This window comes from Pseudophryne corroboree, chromosome 11, assembly GCF_028390025.1.
Source record: "Pseudophryne corroboree isolate aPseCor3 chromosome 11, aPseCor3.hap2, whole genome shotgun sequence".
Taxonomy (NCBI): domain Eukaryota; kingdom Metazoa; phylum Chordata; class Amphibia; order Anura; family Myobatrachidae; genus Pseudophryne; species Pseudophryne corroboree.
This window is the reverse complement of record NC_086454.1, coordinates 171,394,742-171,417,795: the sequence shown is the minus strand read 5'-3', so window position 1 is coordinate 171,417,795 and position 23,054 is coordinate 171,394,742. Positions and strand designations below refer to the sequence as shown.

At 46.2% G+C, this 23,054-nt stretch overlaps 1 protein-coding gene and 1 pseudogene across 1 annotated transcript in view; both read left to right on the top strand.

Annotated features, from left to right (window-relative positions):
* Positions 1-15,257, top strand: part of LOC134970068 (cathepsin W-like) — a 116,575-nt gene extending 101,318 nt beyond the window's left edge. The window contains exon 12 of the mRNA XM_063946163.1: positions 15,071-15,257. Coding sequence (XP_063802233.1) covers positions 15,071-15,178 — 108 coding nt within the window. The 3' untranslated portion in view covers positions 15,179-15,257. The remainder of the gene's footprint in view (positions 1-15,070) is intronic.
* Positions 15,258-21,995: 6,738 nt separating this feature from the next.
* Positions 21,996-22,113, top strand: LOC134971260 (5S ribosomal RNA; annotated as a pseudogene).
* The last annotated feature ends 941 nt before the right edge of the window (positions 22,114-23,054 follow it).

Below are 23,054 nucleotides of genomic sequence, written 5' to 3'. Positions count from 1 at the left end.
CCAAACAGCACATGATGCAAAGAAAAAAAGAGGCGCACCAAGGTCGCTGTGTGACTAAGCTAAGCGACACAAGTGGCCGACACAAACACCTGGCCCATCTAGGAGTGGCACTGCAGTGTCAGACAGGATGGCACTTCAAAAAAATAGTCCCCAAACAACACATGATGCAAAGAAAAAAAGAGGCGCACCAAGGTCGCTGTGTGACTAAGCTAAGCGACACAAGTGGCCGACACAAACACCTGGCCCATCTAGGAGTGGCACTGCAGTGTCAGACAGGATGGCACTTCAAAAAAATAGTCCCCAAACAGCACATGATGCAAAGAAAAAAGGAGGCGCACCAAGGTCGCTGTGTGACTAAGCTAAGCGACAAAAGTGGCCGACACAAACACCTGGCCCATCTAGGAGTGGCACTGCAGTGTCAGACAGGATGGCACTTCAAAAAAATAGTCCCCAAACAGCACATGATGCAAAGAAAAAAAGAGGCGCACCAAGGTCGCTGTGTGACTAAGCTAAGCGACACAAGTGGTCGACACAAACACCTGGCCCATCTAGGAGTGGCACTGCAGTGTCAGACAGGATGGCACTTCAAAAAAATAGTCCCCAAACAGCACATGATGCAAAGAAAAAAAGAGGCGCACCAAGGTCGCTGTGTGACTAAGCTAAGCGACACAAGTGGCCAACACAAACACCTGGCCCATCTAGGAGTGGCACTGCAGTGTCAGACAGGATGGCACTTCAAAAAAATAGTCCCCAAACAGCACATGATGCAAAGAAAAAAAGAGGCGCACCAAGGTCGCTGTGTGACTAAGCTAAGCGACACAAGTGGCCGACACAAACACCTGGCCCATCGAGGAGTGGCACTGCAGTGTCAGACAGGATGGCACTTCAAAAAAATAGACCCCAAACAGCACATGATGCAAAGAAAAAAAGAGGCGCACCAAGGTCGCTGTGTGACTAAGCTAAGCGACACAAGTGGCCGACACAAACACCTGGCCCATCTAGGAGTGGCACTGCAGTGTCAGGCAGGATGGCACTTCAAAAAAATAGTCCCCAAACAGCACATGATGCAAAGAAAAAAAGAGGCGCACCAAGGTCGCTGTGTGACTAAGCTAAGCGACACAAGTGGCCGACACAAACACCTGGCCCATCTAGGAGTGGCACTGCAGTGTCAGACAGGATGGCACTTCAAAAAAATAGTCCCCAAACAACACATGATGCAAAGAAAAAAAGAGGCGCACCAAGGTCGCTGTGTGACTAAGCTAAGCGACACAAGTGGCCGACACAAACACCTGGCCCATCTAGGAGTGGCACTGCAGTGTCAGACAGGATGGCACTTCAAAAAAATAGTCCCCAAACAGCACATGATGCAAAGAAAAAAAGAGGCGCACCAAGGTCGCTGTGTGACTAAGCTAAGCGACAAAAGTGGCCGACACAAACACCTGGCCCATCTAGGAGTGGCACTGCAGTGTCAGACAGGATGGCACTTCAAAAAAATTGTCCCCAAACAGCACATGATGCAAAGAAAAAAAGAGGCGCACCAAGGTCGCTGTGTGACTAAGCTAAGCGACACAAGTGGCCGACACAAACACCTGGCCCATCTAGGAGTGGCACTGCAGTGTCAGACAGGATGGCACTTCAAAAAAATAGTCCCCAAACAGCACATGATGCAAAGAAAAAAAGAGGCGCACCAAGGTCGCTGTGTGACTAAGCTAAGCGACAAAAGTGGCCGACACAAACACCTGGCCCATCTAGGAGTGGCACTGCAGTGTCAGACAGGATGGCACTTCAAAAAAATTGTCCCCAAACAGCACATGATGCAAAGAAAAAAAGAGGCGCACCAAGGTCGCTGTGTGACTAAGCTAAGCGACACAAGTGGTCGACACAAACACCTGGCCCATCTAGGAGTGGCACTGCAGTGTCAGACAGGATGGCACTTCAAAAAAATTGTCCCCAAACAGCACATGATGCAAAGAAAAAAAGAGGCGCACCAAGATCGCTGTGTGACTAAGCTAAGCGACACAAGTGGCCGACACAAACACCTGGCCCATCTAGGAGTGGCACTGCAGTGTCAGACAGGATGGCACTTCAAAAAAATAGTCCCCAAACAGCACATGATGCAAAGAAAAAAAGAGGCGCACCAAGGTCGCTGTGTGACTAAGCTAAGCGACACAAGTGGCCGACACAAACACCTGGCCCATCTAGGAGTGGCACTGCAGTTTTCTAGTGAGAGGATGAGTGCTGCCATCCTCATGTGAAGCTGAACCACTAGCCATGAACATCGGCCAGGGCCTCAGCCGTTCCTTGCCACTCCGTGTCGTAAATGGCATATTGGCAAGTTTACGCTTCTCCTCAGACGCTTTTAATTTTGATTTTTGGGTCATTTTACTGAACTTTTGTTTTTTGAATTTTACATGCTCTCTACTATGACATTGGGCATCGGCCTTGGCAGACGACGTTGATGGCATTTCATCGTCTCAGCCATGACTAGTGGCAGCAGCTTCAGCACGAGGTGGAAGTGGATCTTGATCTTTCCCTATTTTACCCTCCACATTTTTGTTCTCCATTTTTTAATGTGTGGAATTATATGCCAGTATCATTAGCAATGGCCTACTACTAAATATACTGCGCACAACTGAAATGCACCACAGGTATGGATGGATAGTATACTTGATGACACAGAGGTAGGTAGAGCAGTGGCCTTCCGTACCGTACTGCAATATATACTGGTGGTCACTGTCAGCAAACTGCAACACTAAAATGAACCACAGGTATAGAATCTAAATGGATAGTATACTTGACGACACAGAGGTAGGTAGAGCAGTGGCCTTCCGTACCATACTGCTATATATACTGGTGGTCACTGTCAGCAAACTGCAAAACTAAAATGCACCACAGGTATAGAATCTAGATGGATAGTATACTTGACAACACAGAGGTAGGTAGAGCAGTGGCCTTCTGTACCGTACTGCTATATATACTGGTGGTCACTGTCAGCAAACTGCAAAACTAAAATGCACCACAGGTATAGAATCTAGATGGATAGTATTCTTGACGACACAGAGGTAGGTAGAGCAGTGGCCTTCCGTACCGTACTGCTATATATACTGGTGGTCACTGTCAGCAAACTGCAAAACTAAAATGCACCACAGGTATAGAATCTAGAGGGATAGTATACTTGACGACACAGAGGTAGGCAGAGCAGTGGCCTTCCGTACCGTACTGCTATATATACTGGTGGTCACTGTCAGCAAAACTCTGCACTGTTCTCTTCCTTTATAATACTGCTGGTCCCCAGTCCCCACAATAAAGCAGTGTGAGCACAGATATATGCAGCACACTGAGCACAGATATGGAGCGTTTTTCAGGCAGACAACGTATAATACTGGTGGTCACTGGTCAGCAAAACTCTGCACTGTACTCCTCCTATATAATACTGCTGGTCCCCAGACCCCACAATAAAGCAGTGTGAGCACAGATATATGCAGCACACTGAGCACAGATATGGAGCGTTTTTCAGGCAGACAACGTATAATACTGGTGGTCACTGGTTTGCAAAACTCTGCACTGTACTCCTCCTATATAATACTGCTGGTCCCCAGTCCCCACAATAAAGCAGTGTGAGCACAGATATATGCAGCACACTGAGCACAGATATGGAGCGTTTTTCAGGCAGACAACGTATAATACTGGTGGTCACTGGTTTGCAAAACTCTGCACTGTACTCCTATATAATACTGCTGCTCCCCAGTCCCCACAATAAAGCAGTGTGAGCACAGATATATGCAGCACACTGAGCACAGATATGGAGCGTTTTTCAGGCAGAGAACGGATAAAACTGGTGGTCACTGATCAGCAAAACTCTGCACTGTACTCCTCCTATATAATACTGCTGGTCCCCAGTCCCCACAATAAAGCAGTGTGAGCACAGATATATGCAGCACACTGAGCACAGATATGGAGCGTTTTTCAGGCAGAGAACGGATAAAACTGGTGGTCACTGATCAGCAAAACTCTGCACTGTACTCCTCCTATATAATACAGCTGCTCCCCAGTCCCCACAATTAAGCAATAAGCACAAATATTTGCAGCAACATTAATAAACGGAGAGGACGCCAGCCACGTCCTCTCCCTAACATTTCCAATGCACGAGTGAAAATGGCGGCGACGCGCGGCTCCTTATATAGAATCCGAATCTCGCGAGAATCCGACAGCTGGATGATGACGTTCGGGCGCGCTCGGATTAACCGAGCCATACGGGAGAATCCGAGTATGCCTCGGACCCGTGTAAAATGGGTGAAGTTCGGGGGGGTTCGGTTTCCGCGGAACCGAACCCGCTCATCACTAATATGTGCAGGGTAGCTGCTGCGCCTGCGCAGATTTAATAACATTGGAGATGTGCGCTAACATTGACTTAACGTACAGCTATGAAAAATGCTCTTTTATTAACTATACTACTGTTTGTACTTAGGGGGTCATTCAGATCTAGTCACTGGGCTGCGATTTTTGCTGTTCTGCGTTTAGTCGCCACCTACAGGGGGAGTGTATATTCCCCATGCAAGTGTGCAATGCTATGTGTACGCCGAGCTGTTAAAATTCAGTGTGTGCAGTCCCTATGCAGCCCAGGACAAACTCCTCATATATAATAATCCTCACATCTAATCCTAATACCCTAACACTAGTACCCTAATTTACACCCTTTTACTTAATACCTTAACCCTTAGCCTTGAGCGCCTTGAGGCCTATTGGAGAAAGTGCGCTATATGAATAGAATTATTTGTATTACTATTACTCCTAACCCCAAACACTAATAACCTAACCCTCACCCTTAAGCCTAACCCCAAACACTAATATCCTAACTCTCACCCTTAAGCCTACCTAACCCCAAACACTAATACCCTAACTCTCACAATTAATACTACTATCCTAACACTCCGTAGATTAGTCCAAAGTACCCCTTCCCCGCAGCTCTCACCATTGGGGCTACACTGCTGCCTCAAAAGATGCCAGTGCCGGGGCTCACTCAGAAACTTGGTGCAAGGGAAGGCTCGGGCCCCAGAGACAACTCGGGCCCCATAGCAGTCGCATCCCCTGCACCTATGGCAGCTACACCCATGCTAACACTAACACCCCAACCCGTATCCTTAATCAGATGAGCGCCGGAAATTTTTCGGGTTTTGTGTTTTGGTTTTGGGTTCGGTTCCGCGGCCGTGTTTTGGGTTCGACCGCGTTTTGGCAAAACCTCACCGAATTTTTTTTGTCGGATTCTGGTGTGTTTTGGATTCGGGTGTTTTTTTCAAAAAACACTAAAAAACAGCTTAAATCATAGAATTTGGGGGTCATTTTGATCCCAAAGTATTATTAACCTCAAAAACCATAATTTACACTCATTTTCAGTCTATTCTGAATACCTCACACCTCACAATATTATTTTTAGTCCTAAAATTTGCACCTAGGTCGCTGGATGACTAAGCTAAGCGACCCTAGTGGCCGACACAAACACCGGGCCCATCTAGGAGTGTCACTGCAGTGTCACGCAGGATGTCCCTTCCAAAAAACCCTCCCCAAACAGCACATGACGCAAACAAAAAAAGAGGCACAATGAGGTAGCTGTGTGAGTAAGATAAGCGACCCTAGTGGCCGACACAAACACCGGGCCCATCTAGGAGTGTCACTGCAGTGTCACGCAGGATGTCCCTTCCAAAAAACCCTCCCCAAACAGCACATGACGCAAAGAAAAAAAGAGGCGCAATGAGGTAGCTGTGTGAGTAAGATAAGCGACCCTAGTGGCCGACACAAACACCGGGCCCATCTAGGAGTGTCACTGCAGTGTCACGCAGGATGTCCCTTCCAAAAAACCCTCCCCAAACAGCACATGACGCAAAGAAAAAAAGAGGCGCAATGAGGTTGCTGTGTGAGTAAGATAAGCGACCCTAGTGGCCGACAAAAAACACCGGGCCCATCTAGGAGTGTCACTGCAGTGTCACGCAGGATGTCCCTTCCAAAAAACCCTCCCCAAACAGCACATGACGCAAAGAAAAAAAGAGGCGCAATGAGGTAGCTGTGTGAGTAAGATAAGCGACCCTAGTGGCCGACACAAACACCGGGCCCATCTAGGAGTGTCACTGCAGTGTCACGCAGGATGTCCCTTCCAAAAAACCCTCCCGAAACAGCACATGACGCAAAGAAAAAAAGAGGCGCAATGAGGTAGCTGTGTGAGTAAGATAAGCGACCCTAGTGGCCGACACAAACACCGGGCCCATCTAGGAGTGTCACTGCAGTGTCACGCAGGATGTCCCTTCCAAAAAACCCTCCCCAAACAGCACATGACGCAAAGAAAAAAAGAGGCGCAATGAGGTAGCTGTGTGAGTAAGATAAGCGACCCTAGTGGCCGACACAAACACCGGGCCCATCTAGGAGTGGCACTGCAGTGTCACGCAGGATGTCCCTTCCAAAAAACCCTCCCCAAACAGCACATGACGCAAAGAAAAATTAAAGAAAAAAGAGGTGCAAGATGGAATTGTCCTTGGGCCCTCCCACCCACCCTTATGTTGTATAAACAGGACATGCACACTTTAACCAACCCATCATTTCAGTGACAGGGTCTGCCACACGACTGTGACTGAAATGACGGGTTGGTTTGGACCCCCACCAAAAAAGAAGCAATTAATCTCTCCTTGCACAAACTGGCTCTACAGAGGCAAGATGTCCACCTCATCATCATCCTCCGATATATCACCGTGTACATCCCCCTCCTCACAGATTATCAATTCGTCCCCACTGGAATCCACCATCTCAGCTCCCTGTGTACTTTGTGGAGGCAATTGCTGCTGGTCAATGTCTCCATGGAGGAATTGATTATAATTCATTTTAATGAACATCATCTTCTCCACATTTTCTGGATGTAACCTCGTACGCCGATTGCTGACAAGGTGAGCGGCGGCACTAAACACTCTTTCGGAGTACACACTTGTGGGAGGGCAACTTAGGTAGAATAAAGCCAGTTTGTGCAAGGGCCTCCAAATTGCCTCTTTTTCCTGCCAGTATAAGTACGGACTGTGTGACGTGCCTACTTGGATGCGGTCACTCATATAATCCTCCACCATTCTTTCAATGGTGAGAGAATCATATGCAGTGACAGTAGACGACATGTCCGTAATCGTTGTCAGGTCCTTCAGTCCGGACCAGATGTCAGCATCAGCAGTCGCTCCAGACTGCCCTGCATCACCGCCAGCGGTTGGGCTCGGAATTCTGAGCCTTTTCCTCGCACCCCCAGTTGCGGGAGAATGTGAAGGAGGAGATGTTGACAGGTCGCGTTCCGCTTGACTTGACAATTTTCTCACCAGCAGGTCTTTCAACCCCAGCAGACTTGTGTCTGCCGGAAAGAGAGATCCAAGGTAGGCTTTAAATCTAGGATCGAGCACGGTGGCCAAAATGTAGTGCTCTGATTTCAACAGATTGACCACCCGTGAATCCTTGTTAAGCGAATTAAGGGCTCCATCCACAAGTCCCACATGCCTAGCGGAATCGCTCCGTGTTAGCTCCTCCTTCAATGTCTCCAGCTTCTTCTGCAAAAGCCTGATGAGGGGAATGACCTGACTCAGGCTGGCAGTGTCTGAACTGACTTCACGTGTGGCAAGTTCAAAGGGCATCAGAACCTTGCACAACGTTGAAATCATTCTCCACTGCACTTGAGACAGGTGCATTCCACCTCCTATATCGTGCTCAATTGTATAGGCTTGAATGGCCTTTTGCTGCTCCTCCAACCTCTGAAGCATATAGAGCAGGGGTGGCCAACCAGTCAGTGACAAAGAGCCAAAAAACCTTGTTAGGTACGTCAAAGAGCCGACATCGAGCCGATGGCATGCATGCAAAAATGGAATGTGGCCTTGTGCCTGCTAGACCACATCCCTGGTATAAAATACATTGAAAAAGCCAGAACGACATAAAATAATTTTTTTAAAGCCAAATCCACTGAAAAAGCCACTTTCACATAATAAACTTCAGCTCCCCCATGTGTCACTCCAGCCAGCTCCCCCATGTGTCACTCCTGCTAGCACCCTCCTATGTCACGCCAGCCAGCTCCCCCGTGTTACTCCAGCCAGGTCTCCCATGTGTCACTACTGCCAAGACCCTGCTGTATCACTCCAGCCAGGTCTCCCATGTGTCACTACTGCCAAGACCCTGCTGTGTCACTCCAGCCAGCTCCCCCATGTGTCACTCCAGCCAACACCCTCCTGTCACTCCAGCCAGCTCTTCCATGTGTCACTCCTGCTACCACCCTCCTATGTCACTCCAGCCAGCTCTCCCATGTGTCACTCCTGCCAACACTGTCCTGTCACTCCAGCCAGCTCTCCCATGTGGCACTACTGCCAAGACCCTGCTGTGTCTCTCCAGCCAGGTCTCCCATGTGTCACTCCAGCCAACACCCTCCTGTCACTCCAGCCAGCTCTCCCCTGTGTTACTCCAGCCAACACCCTCCTGTCACTCCAGCCAGCTCTTCCATGTGTAACTCCTGCTAGCACCCTCCTATGTCACGCCAGCCAGCTCCCCCGTGTCACTCCAGCCAGCTCTCCCATGTGTCACTACTGCCAAGACCCTGCTGTGTCCCTCCAGCCAGGTCTCCCATGTGTCACTACTGCCAAGACCCTGCTGTGTCACTCCAGCCAGCTCTCTCATGTATCACTCCAGCCAAGACCCTCCTGTCACTCCAGCCAGCTCTCCCATGTGTCACTCCAGCCAACATCCTCCTGTCACTCCAGCCAGCTCTTCCATGTGTAACTCCTACTAGCACCCTCCTATGTCACTCCAGCCAGGTCCCCCGTGTCACTCCAGCCAGCTCTCCCATTTGTCACTACTGCCAAGACCCTGCTGTGTCACTCCAGCCAGCTCTCTCATGTGTCACTCCAGCCAACACCCTCCTGTCACTCCAGCCAGCTCTTCCATGTGTCACTCCTGCTACCACCCTCCTATGTCACTCCAGCCAGCTCTCCCATGTGTCACTCCTGCCAACACCCTCCTGTCACTCCAGCCAGCTCTCCCATGTGTCACTACTTACAGCACCCTCCCGTATCACTCCTGCCAGGACCCTCCTGTGTCTCTCCAGCCAGCTCTGTCATGTGTCACTCTAGCCCACCCTCATGTATCACTACAGGCCCCCCCCCCCCATCAACTCGTGCCATTGCAGCAGTCCCTTATGTGTCCTCTGTTTTCCAGTGGGTGTCTCACCGCTAGTATCTGGCTCCTTCAGTTTTCAGTCCCTGTAGTGCTGCTGCGTGTCTGGCTGGAGTGCAGCGGTTTCTATATCTGTTGTGGTCACATGATTTAGAGTGTTGGGAGCCACATTTGAATAAAGAAAGAGCCACATGCGGCTCAAGAGCCACAGGTTGGCCACCGCTGATATAGAGGGTTGAATTCCACCTCGTTACCACTTCTTGCTTCAGATGATGGCAGGGCAGGTTCAGTAGTTTTTGGTGGTGCTCCAGTCTTCTGTACGTGGTGCCTGTACGCCGAAAGTGTCCGCAATTCTTCTGGCCACCGACAGCATCTCTTGTACGCCCCTGTCGTTTTAAAAAAAATTCTGCACCACCAAATTCAAGGTATGTGCAAAACATGGGACGTGCTGGAATTTGCCCATATTTAATGCACACACAATATTGCTGGCGTTGTCCGATGCCACAAATCCACAGGAGAGTCCAATTGGGGTAAGCCATTTCCGCGATGATCTTCCTCAGTTGCCGTAAGAGGTTTTCAGCTGTGTGCGTATTCTGGAAACCGGTGATACAAAGCGTAGCCTGCCTAGGAAAGAGTTGTCGTTTGCGAGATGCTGCTACTGGTGCCGCCGCTGCTGTTCTTGCGGCGGGAGTCCATACATCTACCCAGTGGGCTGTCACAGTCATATAGTCCTGACCCTGCCCTGCTCCACTTGTCCACATGTCCGTGGTTAAGTGGACATTGGGTACAGCTGCATTTTTTAGGACACTGGTGACTCTTTTTCTGAGGTCTGTGTACATTTTCGGTATCGCCTGCCTAGAGAAATGGAACCTAGATGGTATTTGGTACCGGGGACACAGTACCTCCAACAAGTCTCTAGTTGGCTCTGCAGTAATGATGGATACTGGAACCACGTTTCTCACCACCCAGGATGCCAAGGCCTCAGTTATCCGCTTTGCAGCAGGATGACTGCTGTGATATTTCATCTTCCTCGCAAAGGACTGTTGGACAGTCAATTGCTTACTGGAAGTAGTACAAGTGGTCTTCCGACTTCCCCTCTGGGATGACCATCGACTCCCAGCAGCAACAACAGCAGCGCCAGCAGCAGTAGGCGTTACACGCAAGGATGCATCGGAGGAATCCCAGGCAGGAGAGGACTCGTCAGAATTGCCAGTGACATGGCCTGCAGGACTATTGGCATTCCTGGGGAAGGAGGAAATTGACACTGAGGGAGTTGGTGGTGGGGTGGTTTGCGTGAGCTTGGTTACAAGAGGAAGGGATTTACTGGTCAGTGGACTGCTTCCGCTGTCACCCAAAGTTTTTGAACTTGTCACTGACTTATTATGAATGCGCTGCAGGTGACGTATAAGGGAGGATGTTCCGAGGTGGTTAACGTCCTTACCCCTACTTATTACAGCTTGACAAAGGCAACACACGGCTTGACAAATGTTGTCCGCATTTCTGGTGAAATACTTCCACACCGAAGAGCTGATTTTTTTGGTATTTTCACCAGGCATGTCAACGGCCCTATTCCTCCCACAGACAACAGGTGTCTCCCCGGGTGCCTGACTTAAACAAACCACCTCACCATCAGAATCCTCCTTGTCAATTTCCTCCCCAGCGCCAGCAACACCCATATCCTCCTCATCCTGGTGTACTTCAACACTGACATTTTCAATCTGACTATCAGGAACTGGACTGCGGGTGCTCCTTCCAGCATTTGCAGGGGGCGTGCAAATGGTGGAAGGCGCATGCTCTTCACGTCCAGTGTTGGGAAGGTCAGGCATCGCAACCGACACAATTGGACTCTCCTTGTGGATTTGGGATTTCGAAGAACGCACAGTTCTTTGCGGTGCTTTTGCCAGCTTGAGTCTTTTCAGTTTTCTAGCGAGAGGCTGAGTGCTTCCATCCTCCTGTGAAGCTGAACCACTAGCCATGAACATAGGCCAGGGCCTCAGCCGTTCCTTGCCACTCCGTGTGGTAAATGGCATATTGGCAAGTTTACGCTTCTCCTCCGACAATTTTATTTTTGGTTTTGGAGTCCTTTTTTTACTGATATTTGGTGTTTTAGATTTGACATGCTCTGTACTATGCCATTGGGCATCGGCCTTGGCAGACGACGTTGCTGGCATTTCATCGTCTCGGCCATGACTAGTGGCAGCAGCTTCAGCACGAGGTGGAAGTGGATCTTGATCTTTCCCTAATTTTGGAACCTCAACATTTTTGTTCTCCATATTTTAATAGGCACAACTAAAAGGCACCTCAGGTAAACAATGGAGATGGATGGATACTAGTATACTTATGGATGGACTGCCGAGTGCCGACACAGAGGTAGCTACAGCCGTGGACTACCGTACTGTGTCTGCTGCTAATATAGACTGGATGATAATGAGATGAAATCAATATATATATATGTATGTATATATAATATCACTAGTACTGCAGCCGGACAGGTAGATAATATATTTATTAGGTAATGATGACTGATGACGGACCTGCTGGACACTGTCAGCTCAGCAGCACCGCAGACTGCTACAGTAAGCTACTATACTATAGTAGTATGTACAAAGAAGAAAGAAAAAAAAAACCACGGGTAGGTGGTATACAATTATGGATGGACTGCCGAGTGCCGACACAGAGGTAGCTACAGCCGTGGACTAACGTACTGTGTCTGCTGCTAATATAGACTGGATGATTGATAATGAGATGAAATCAATATATATATGTATGTATATATAATATCACTAGTACTGCAGCCGGACAGGTAGATAATATATTTATTAGGTAATGATTACTGATGACGGACCTGCTGGACACTGTCAGCTCAGCAGCACCGCAGACTGCTACAGTAAGCTACTATACTATAGTAGTATGTACAAAGAAGAAAGAAAAAAAAAAAAACACGGGTAGGTGGTATACAATTATGGATGGACTGCCGAGTGCCGACACAGAGGTAGCTACAGCCGTGGACTAACGTACTGTGTCTGCTGCTAATATAGACTGGATGATTGATAATGAGATGAAATCAATATATATATGTATGTATATATAATATCACTAGTACTGCAGCCGGACAGGTAGATAATATATTTATTAGGTAATGATGACTGATGACGGACCTGCTGGACACTGTCAGCTCAGCAGCACCGCAGACTGCTACAGTAAGCTACTATACTCTATAGTAGTATGTACAAAGAAGAAAGAAAAAGAAAAAAACACGGGTAGGTGGTATACAATTATGGATGGACTGCCGAGTGCCGACACAGAGGTAGCTACAGCCGTGGACTAACGTACTGTGTCTGCTGCTAATATAGACTGGATGATTGATAATGAGATGAAATCAATATATATATGTATGTATATATAATATCACTAGTACTGCAGCCGGACAGGTAGATAATATATTTATTAGGTAATGATGACTGATGACGGACCTGCTGGACACTGTCAGGTCAGCACAGCACCGCAGACTGCTACAGTAAGCTACTATAGTAGTATGTATAAAGAAGAATGAAAAAAAAAAAAACCACGGGTAGGTGGTATACAATATTATATATATATATATTATATACAATTATATATATATATATATATATTAAACTGGTGGTGATTGATTATTAAACTGGTGGTCACTTCAGGTCACGTTGCAACTTGCAACTAGTACTCCGAGGCCTAAGCAGACAATCACAAAATATATTATTATACTGGTGGTCAGTGTGGTCACAACAATGGCAGTGTGGCACTGACTCTGGCAGCAAAAGTGTGCACTGTACGTTATATGTACTCCTGAGTCCTGCTCTCAGACTCTAACTGCTCCCCACTGTCAGTGTCTCCCCCACAAGTCAGATAATACACTTACAGTCACACTATCTAATCTATAAATATCACTTCCGCAAGTAGTATAGTAGTATACAGTATAGTAGTACTCCTCCTAATAATGCTCCCCAAAATACTGTGTCTCTCTCTTCTCTAAACGGAGAGGACGCCAGCCACGTCCTCTCCCTATGACTCTCAATGCACGTGTGAAAATGGCGGCGACGCGCAGCTCCTTATATAGAATCCGAGTCTCGCGATAGAATCCGAGCCTCGCGAGAATCCGACAGCGTGATGATGACGTTCGGGCGCGCTCGGGTTAGCCGAGCAAGGCGGGAAGATCCGAGCCTGCTCGGACCCGTGTAAAAAACCTGAAGTTCGGGCGGGTTCGGATTCAGAGGAACCGAACCCGCTCATCTCTAAAACCCTGACCCTAATACTCTTGCACTACTACTCAAACTCCTAATCCAACTCTAACTCCTGTCTTTAATAACTACACATTATAAGGGCAGACTAGATGGGCCAAATAATTCTTATCTGCCATCAAGTTCTGTGGGGTATATTTACTAAGGTGTGAGTATTTTAGAAGTGTAGATGTGGCCTATCACAACCAATCAGATTCTAGCTATTATCTTCTAAAAGCAGCTAGATAAATGTTAAGTGGAATTTGATTGGTTGCTATGGGCAACATCTCCACTTCTAAAAAAAACTCACACCTTAGTAAATACACCCCTATGTTTCTGTATTACACAGAGCTTTACGGAATTATGCAAATTTGTTCCTACAGGAGTGATATATATGTTTGATGTTTACAATGTCGATATTCATCTTGTCATGAGAATGACAACATGGTCGTATTGTTGACATTGAACAACATGTCAACATGTCCATAACGTTGGCACAAATGTAAACACTGTTAGCTTGCCAACATATTAGTTTTCTTCGAATTTTGTCTCTAACCCTAATGGCAGCCCTAATCCTAAACCTCCTAGATCTGTCGACAACATGAAAATGTCAACATTTTATGAATGTCGACATTTTGCAGTAGTTAACATTAAAGATGTTGACATTTTCAGTATGTTGATATCATCAATGTTGACATTCTGCTGTCCACATTGTGTAAGGGGCAGATGTACTAAGACTTGGAGAGTGATAAAGTGGAGAGGGATAAAGTGGATGCGGATGTGCCAGCCAATTAGCCCCTAACTGCCATGTTACAGGCTGTGTTTGAAAAATGATAGGTAGGAGCTGATTGGCTGGTAGTATATCTCTCTCCAATTTATCTCTCTCCAAGGCTTAGTACATCTACCCAACAACGTGAATGTTGATATTCTGACCACCAACATTGTAACTGTATACCTTCCTGGTGTAAATTCTCTCACAATCCCTAGGAATAGTTAGAAGCTAATTCATTTATCAGTATGTTTCTGTACTATGTGGGTTATTCAGACTCAGTAGCAGTTTTGCAAGAAAAGCAAAAACTGCTTCTGATAAAATCGCATGATGGGGGGCGCCCAGCACAGGGCAAGGCCGCTCAGCATGTGTAGCGCCGCCCAGCAAGGCGATCGCAATTCAATTGCGATCGCATCGCAGAAAGCAGCAAATAGAGGTTGACCCCGGTATACGCAGCCAGGCTGTGTATACAGGCAAAATGCTGCCATGTTTCCCGTCGCAGGAAACGCAGGCTACGTCATCTGGCCACCCCGAAAACAGCCATGATGCCTTTGTTTCTTGCACCCCTACCGCTGCGTCGCCACCCCAAAACGCCTGCTGGCAGACAGCCGAAACACAGCCATTTGAGATTTTTGTAAAAATTGCGAACAACTCTGAATAGCCTCCTATGGGTGGAATCTCCTCACAAACTATAAGGAGAACATACACTGAACTGATCAGAACAGAACCTATGACCCCAGTACTGTAAGATAGCAGTGTTACCCGTCATGCTACGTCTTATATATTGATAATAACCGTAACTTTACTGTTGCTGACTAAAGGTTTTAAGGATTAAGCAATATGTTTGTTAATATATTTTTCCTCTCTTTCTCAGGGTTATTTTCGAATATTCCGTGGGAAAAATGTATGTGGAATTACAAAATACCCATTAGCTGCAACTGTTCTTTTCCACAAAGGCAAACACACTTCCTGTCCTACCTAAGGCACCCCATAAACAGACCCTTATATCATTGTTTTGTTGGTATGAATATCTACATATCAATAAAGTTTAATCAAAACTATCAATATCTTTTATTTATAAAGCGCTAAAATATTACTCATCAATATACAATGAGTGGATCATAATACTCACAAATTCTGTACAATTATCCTGATTAAGAGGTGGACACAGAAGTGATCAGTGCTGCATCTTTGGTAGCAGCAGATCTGAGTAGGTATGTAAATGACGGAGGTGTTGTCTTCTCAGGCCCACTTAATGCATGCCAAAATGCAGCATCCGATATCCATAGGCAACATCAGGTGGACCATCGGATATCCGACTAACCCTAAGGCTACTCACAATGTGCACCGCAAAAAAGGTGCAGTGGCCAGAGAATCTGCATTGGAAAATTCAGTCTCTGGCTTTCGGCATGCACCGAGAACAGAGGTGACACGCCTCCATTTTGAGTTCCTTTCTCCTCCCAATCAATCAATCAATCAATCAATCAATCAATCAATCTGCAGCATACAGAGGACTGCGAGCAGAGTTGCACAACATCACAGCACATGCACACTGCCGACGCATGCGCAGTCATTTGTTACTACATCGGGAGCGTCCAGGGCTGAATCAGGGCCAGTAAATACTGAAACAGAATAAAAAAATGGTATCGCAAAAATAAGCTTATCGTCTACGTCAGAGGTTCACAAACGTCCTCAAGGCACCCGAACAGTCCAGGATTTAGGTATATCCATGGCTCAGCACAGATGGTTAAATCAAATTGAGTTAGGTGCTAATTAAGTCACCTGTGGCCAAGCATGGATACATTTAAAACCTGGACCAGTGAGGTGCCTTGAGGACCGCGTTTGGGAACCTCTGGTCTACGTGGTATGGGTGATGTGTACATGGCTACTGTTAGCCAGAATCACAATCAGCCACTAATAGTAAAGCAGCCATTAATGACTGGTTTATGGCTAGGTTGGAGTGGTGTGGTTGGAATGAAGAGACACAGGGGAATGAGGACGTATAGAAGATGAATAGGAATAGTTAAATCATAAGATAGTCAGCTGCTGGCAACCATAACCTTAAATACTTTCTTTTCAGGTTCTGTACAAGGCTTGTTTTTCGCTGCTGCACAGGTATCATTGTGGTTATTCACCAGTTTGAAGTGCCATGTATATTTCTTTATCATCAGATAAATATCAGATAGGAGTCTGTGTCCACAGGGGTGGGCGGCGGAACAGGTAGTGAGTGACTTGTACTCCTATCTGATACTCACTGCAATACCTAGAGCCAGTTCATTTGTTCGTCATGTTTGGAAAAGCTGGGGTAGCAGCCAGGGCCGGCCCGAAGCATAGAGCGCCAGACAGAGGCTGCAGACAGTGAGTACAAGTCACTCACTCCCTGTTCCGCCACCCATCCCCCCTGGACACAGACTCCTATCTGATATGTGCAACCTCCTGCCAGGGGGGGAGGGGATATGCGATGCCAGTCATTGTGTCCATGCTGATGACCCCATAGTGCTGTAGTGCAGTGTGCTCTCACCATTTTACAGTTTACTCAAACACTTCTGCTTTTCGTCTCATGAGGCCCAGATTTATCAAGCCTTGGAGAGTGATAAATAGCACGGTGATAAAGTGCCTGCCAATCACCTCCTAACTGCCATGTTACAGGCTGTGTTTGAAAAATGACAGTTAGGAGCTGATTGGTTGGTACTTTATCACTGTGCTCTTCAGTGCTGGACTGGGGCATGAAGGGCCCACCGGGGTAAAGCAGTGGTAGGGGCCCAGTTTTGGGTGTGTGGCCAGTCTCCAAATGGGGTGTGACCAACCACATTGGTTTGCCTAACCATTACAAAGTGCATGGCCTGGGCCCCTTGATAAATATATTTAGTAATTACTGCTAGTGCATGCATGTTAATATACCAGATTAATAACAGAAATGCACTGTAGAGAATACACCATAGTCCTGTGCATTATAAAGTAACATGTTTAATGTATAAGTCAAGTGCCCAGTCTGGAACCTGATCCCTAGAGGAATAGGTGGGGGCCCTGGCAGTGGGGCCCACCGGGGGTTTACTCCTGTGGGCCAGACCAACCCTGGTGCTATTTATCACTCTCCAAGGCTTGATAAATCTGGGCCTCACTCTCTCCCAGGCTGGGTTTCTGACATTTCTGTGGCTGGTGACTGGTCCTCCCCCAGGTCCAACCACCAATGAGCTGCATCATTTTCCCCTAGACCCGCTCCTCCTACCTTCTTAACCCTCCTTCCTCTGCACCACTGCTTGGCATTTTCCTTCCCCTGGATCTACTGTATATGGCTGCTGACAACACCCGGGGCAGCCTGGGGCGGGAGACATATGCCACCTGGCAGTTCCATATTGTCCTGTTTAGAGGCTTGTTTTAGTACAATTTTTTTTATTAAAGTTTGAAAAAAGCCCCTGTATAGCAAGATGGCTGACAAGATCTCATGGGCGGAACCACAGCAGCCTTGCGTTGATGAAAGCACAAAGAGCCAGGGTGGACTACAAGGTGACCCTTAACTAGAGAGGAGCGGGTTCGGTTCTCAGAGAACCGAACTGTACCGAACTTCACCATTAGAGTCCAGTTCCGAGCCAGGCTCGGGTTTTCCCGCCTGACTCGGAAACCCGAACTCGGCAAAACGTCATCATCCCGCTGTCGGATTCTTGCGGGATTTGGATACCATATAATGAGCCGTGCGTCGCGGCCATTTTCACTCCAATCTCGGAGAGTGTAGTGAGAGGACATGTCTCCATCCTCAGTGTCTGTGTGGGGGCGGGAAAGTGGGGTGGCGAGTCTAGTGCTGTGTTGTGCTGCTCAGTCCAGTCCAGTGTAGTCAATGTCTTATGCTGCATCAGTCCAGCCAGTCACAGTGTTGGTGTCCTCTGCTGCTATATGTCCCCAGTGCTGCTGGCTGCTGTATAAGTCGCTTGCATTTTTGCTGTTGTCTTGCATCAGACCAGGGGTAGTGTCTTGTGCAGCATCAGTCCAGTGACCAGTCACAATAGTGGTGTCCTCTGCTGCCATGTATCCAGTGTAGCTGTATAAGTCCCTTTCATTGGTGCTGTGTTGTCCTGCATTAGACCAGGGGAAGTGTCTTGTGCAGCATCAGTCCAGTGACCAGTCACAGTGGTGGGGTCCTCTGCTGCCATATATCCAGTGTTACTGCCGTATAATTCCCGTGATACTGGCGTATAATTCCCGTGATATTGGCGTATAATTCCTGTGACATTGCCGTATAATTCTCGGAATACCGTCGTATAATTCCTATGATATTACCGTATAATTCCTGTGATATTGCCGTATAATTCTCGGAATATTGCCATATAATTCCTGTGACATTACCGTATAATTCTTGGAATACTGGCGTATAATTCCTGTGACAATGCCGTATAATTCTCGGAATACTGGCGTATAATTCCTATGATATTGCCGTATAATTCCTGTGATATTGCCGTATAATTCTCGGAATACTGGCGTATAATTCCTGTGATGCTGCCTTATAATTCCCAGAATACTGGCGTATAATTCCTGTGACATTGCCATATAATTCTCGGAATACTGGCGTATAATTCCTGTGACATTGCCGTATAATTCTCGGAATACTGGCGTATAATTCCTGTGATACTGCCATAGAATTCCCGTGATACTGGCGTATAATTCCTGGGACATTAATTCCTGTGATACTGCCATATAATTCCCGTGATACTGCCATATAATTCCCGTGATACTGGCGTATAATTCCTGTGACATTGCGTATAAGTCTCGGAATACTGTTGTATAATTCCTGTGATATTGCCGTATAATTCCTGTGATATTGCCGTATAATTCTCGGTATACTGGCGTATAATTCCTGTGACATTGCCATATAATTCTTGGAATACTGGCGTATAATTTCTGTGATACTGCCATATAATTCCCGTGATACTGGCGTATAATTCCTGTGATATTGCCGTATAATTCCATATAAATCCATATAATTCCGTATAAATCCAGTCCAGTGGTGCTGTCCTGTGCTGTATATTATTTACTCCAAATAAAGGGGTTATTAATATTTAATCCAAATAATTTTTACAGGGTTTGCCCTGTGAGGTGTAGAGGTATGCTCTCTTGTGCCCCATATTGTGTTAAATAACTCCAGAAAAATAATGGAGAACAAATATTTGGAGGAGTTAATAGGGAAAGATCAAGAACCACTTCCTCCTAGTGCTGAAGCTGCTGCCACTAGCCATGACATAGACAATGAAATGCCATCAACGTCGTCTGCCAAGGCCGATGCCCAATGTGATAGTAGAGGGCATGTCAAATCCAAAAAGCCAAAGTTCAGTAAAAAGACCCAAAAAAAGAAATTTAAATGGTCTAAGGAGAAACGTAAACTTGCCAATATGCCATTTATGACACGGAGTGGCAAGGAACGACTGAGGCCCTGGCCTATGTTCATGACTAGTGGTTCAGCTTCACATGACGATGGAAGCCCTCATCCTCCCGCTACAAAATTAAGAGTTAGGATGGAAAAAGCACAGAAAAGAACTGTGCGTTCTGAGATGGTATCACAAATTTCCAAGGAGAGTTCAAGTGTGTCAGCAGTTGCGATGCCTGACCTTCCCAACACTGGACGGGAATAGGTGGCTCCTTCCACCATTTGCACGCCCCCTGCAAGTGCTGGAAGGAGCACCCACAGGCCAGTTCCTGATATTGAAATTGAAGATGTCACTGTTGAAGTACACCAGGATGAGGATATGGGTGTTGCTGGCCCTGAGGAGGAAGTTGACGATGAGGATTCTGATGGTGATGTGGTTTGTTTAAGTCAGGCACCGGGGGAGACACCTGTTGTCCGTGGGATGAAGAAGCCCATTGTGATGCCTGGGCAAACTACCAAAAAATCCACCTCTTCGATGTGGAATTATTTCTCCACAAATCCGGACAACAGATGTCAAGCCATCTGTTGCCTCTGTCAATCTGTAATAAGTAGGGGTATGGATGTTAACAACCTAGGAACATCCTCCCTTATACGTCACCTGCTGCGCATTCATCAGAAGTCAGTGTCAAGTTGTGAAACTTTGGGTAAGAGCAGTCCCCTGATACCTAAATCCCTTCTTCCTCCTGTACCCAAGCTCCTGCAAGCCACACCACCAACTCCCTCAACGTCAACTTCCTCCTCAGTCAGGAACGTCAGTAGCCCTGCAGGCCATGTCACTGTCAAAATAAACAATATAGAATGCAACTATACAAGGGAGCGCATATATAAAAATAAACAATTTATTATAGTATTAATATAGACACTATAGTATCTTAATAAAACATAACAATGTAACCACATCAAATGACTTCAACCATTCTATGTGCCGACACTCTGCTAAATGGTAATGCAATCCCAATTGTAAGGAATCAGAGGGAACTTGATATTCCTAGGAATACTGTTTGTAACCAAGAGTCCTGAATGAATATAAATCACTGTAGATTCCACATACTGTGTGATATAGATGCAGTGTGGACTGTTAAAAACAGGATGGTCTTTTTTAATATAGAATATATTTGTCCCAGAATATAGCCTAATTTAGGCAACAATGTCTCTCCACTTTTAAGCCGTATAAGAATAAATATGCCCAACGGTGTTTTGCAGTGGTTTTCACACCAGTAAATTTACATACCCCACTGTGTCCTTAGTCCAGACGAATGCTGCGGAACACTACCGAACCCTATAGCACAAGGGTAACGGCAGGCAGATGGGTAGCAGAGACGGGGCAGCGGGCGGCCGTACAGGCAACAGAGAATCCCGTGCTGAGAAGGTGAAGTTGCAGGCGGCAGTAAGAGTGGAGGACAGCAGATGACAGCCGCGAAGCAGACTGCAAGTCCTGGGACACGGCAAAGCTGTGAGGCACTAACGGTCCGTACCAGATGTTGCAAGTTGGTAGGCTGATCCGTCAATAATGATGTGGCTCCCACCTTGACGCGTTTCTCCGGCGTGGGGAAATGCCAGTTTCTTCTGGGACAAATATATTCCATATTAAAAAAGACCATCCTGTTTTTAACAGTCCACACTGCATCTATATCACACAGTATGTGGAATCTACAGTGATTTATATTCATTCAGGACTCTTGGTTACAAACAGTATTCCTAGGAATATCAAGTTCCCTCTGGTTCCTTACAATTGGGATTGCATTACCATTTAGCAGAGTGTCGGCACATAGAATGGTTGAAGTCATTTGATGTGGTTACATTGTTATGTTTTATTAAGATACTATAGTGTCTATATTAATACTATAATAAATTGTTTATTTTTATATATGCACTCCCTTGTATAGTTGCATTCTATATAGTTTATTTTGTATATTTTCAGTGACTTCAGAGCACTGAGTGGGAGTTGCACAGTCATTTATGTGGTTTTATTCTAATTTAACCTGCAAAGCGCCTGTATGAAATTTGTTCCTAAATAGGAACATTTTATCTATATATATCTTATCATGTCACTGTCACTGACATCGTAATTTCAGTGATAGGAGCTCACAAGCACTTTTTAGATACTCTTACCTATTCAGAGGAGTGTCTGCCAATTTTCTGTTTTATCTGGCCCACGGCCATGTTATCCTGAACATACCTGATCACATTCGATTCAGGAAGCTAAGCAGATAAAGACCTGGCCAGTACTTGGATGGGAGACCTCCAGGGAATACCAAGTGCTGTGTGACATTCTTTTTTGAGGAGAATCCTCATATCATATTTTTCTAAATATCATTTACATCTGTTTTATCAGACCCACAGATCACCATTTAACACCAACAGTATTTCCTGACAATTACTGGCCCACGGCCATACTATCCTGAATGCGCCCGATCACGTCCGATCTTGGAAGCTAAGCAGGTATGGCCTGGTTAGTACGTGGATGGGAGACCTCCAGGGAATACTAGGTGCTGTGGGCCGTTTTTCACTCAGGAAAATTCCTGTACCATTTTCTTTAGAGCTGACTCTATACTTCGATCCCTTCTGTGACGTACATACATTATGATTCACACATATGTACAATTACAGCAAGAATATTTTCACCTGCTATATCTAGAACCATATTTGTTACAATGGCAATCTAGATTCTCACACTTATAATCATTAATTTTTTGTTCACCCTTCAGTGAATTCTTAATTTATCAATAAAAGTTAATTTTTAATTAAACCAACAAGAGGTAGGATTCCAAACGATCCTCCTCTTCATCATTTAAATTTCAATAATTTACCAAGAGTGCTTCCACACAAGGGTATTTTGTCTTTCTCTTGTTTTCCTCCTGTAGTCAAACTACAAAATCTGTGGGAGCACCACCAAAACTCAGTACTATTTATGATCTACAAATAATAATAGTCTATACTTTTGGTATCTAATAGATTTACTTTTGTGTTATTCATAATCAATATCATTGAAGCTGGTGCAAATCCACAACCCCCCTTCCTCTACATGTCACTGTCAAGACTGAGGAGTCCTCTCCTAACCGGGATTCCTCCGGTATACCTGCTGTTGCTGCTGCTGCTGTTGTTGTTGCTGGGAGTCGATGGTCATCCCAGAGGGGAAGTTGGAAGACCACTTGTACTACTTCCAGTAAGCAATTGACTGTCCAACAGTCCTTTGCGAGGAAGATGAAATATCACAGCAGTCATCCTTTTGCAAAGCGGATAACTGAGGCCTTGACAGCTATGTTGGTGTTAGACGTGCGTCCGGTATCTGCCATTAGTTCAGTGGGACTTACAGAATTGTTTGAGGTACTGTGTCCCCGGTATCAAATCCCATATAGGTTCCACTTCTCTAGGCAGGCAATACAGAGAATGTACACAGACGTCAGAAAAAGAGTCACCAGTGTCCTAAAAAATGCAGTTG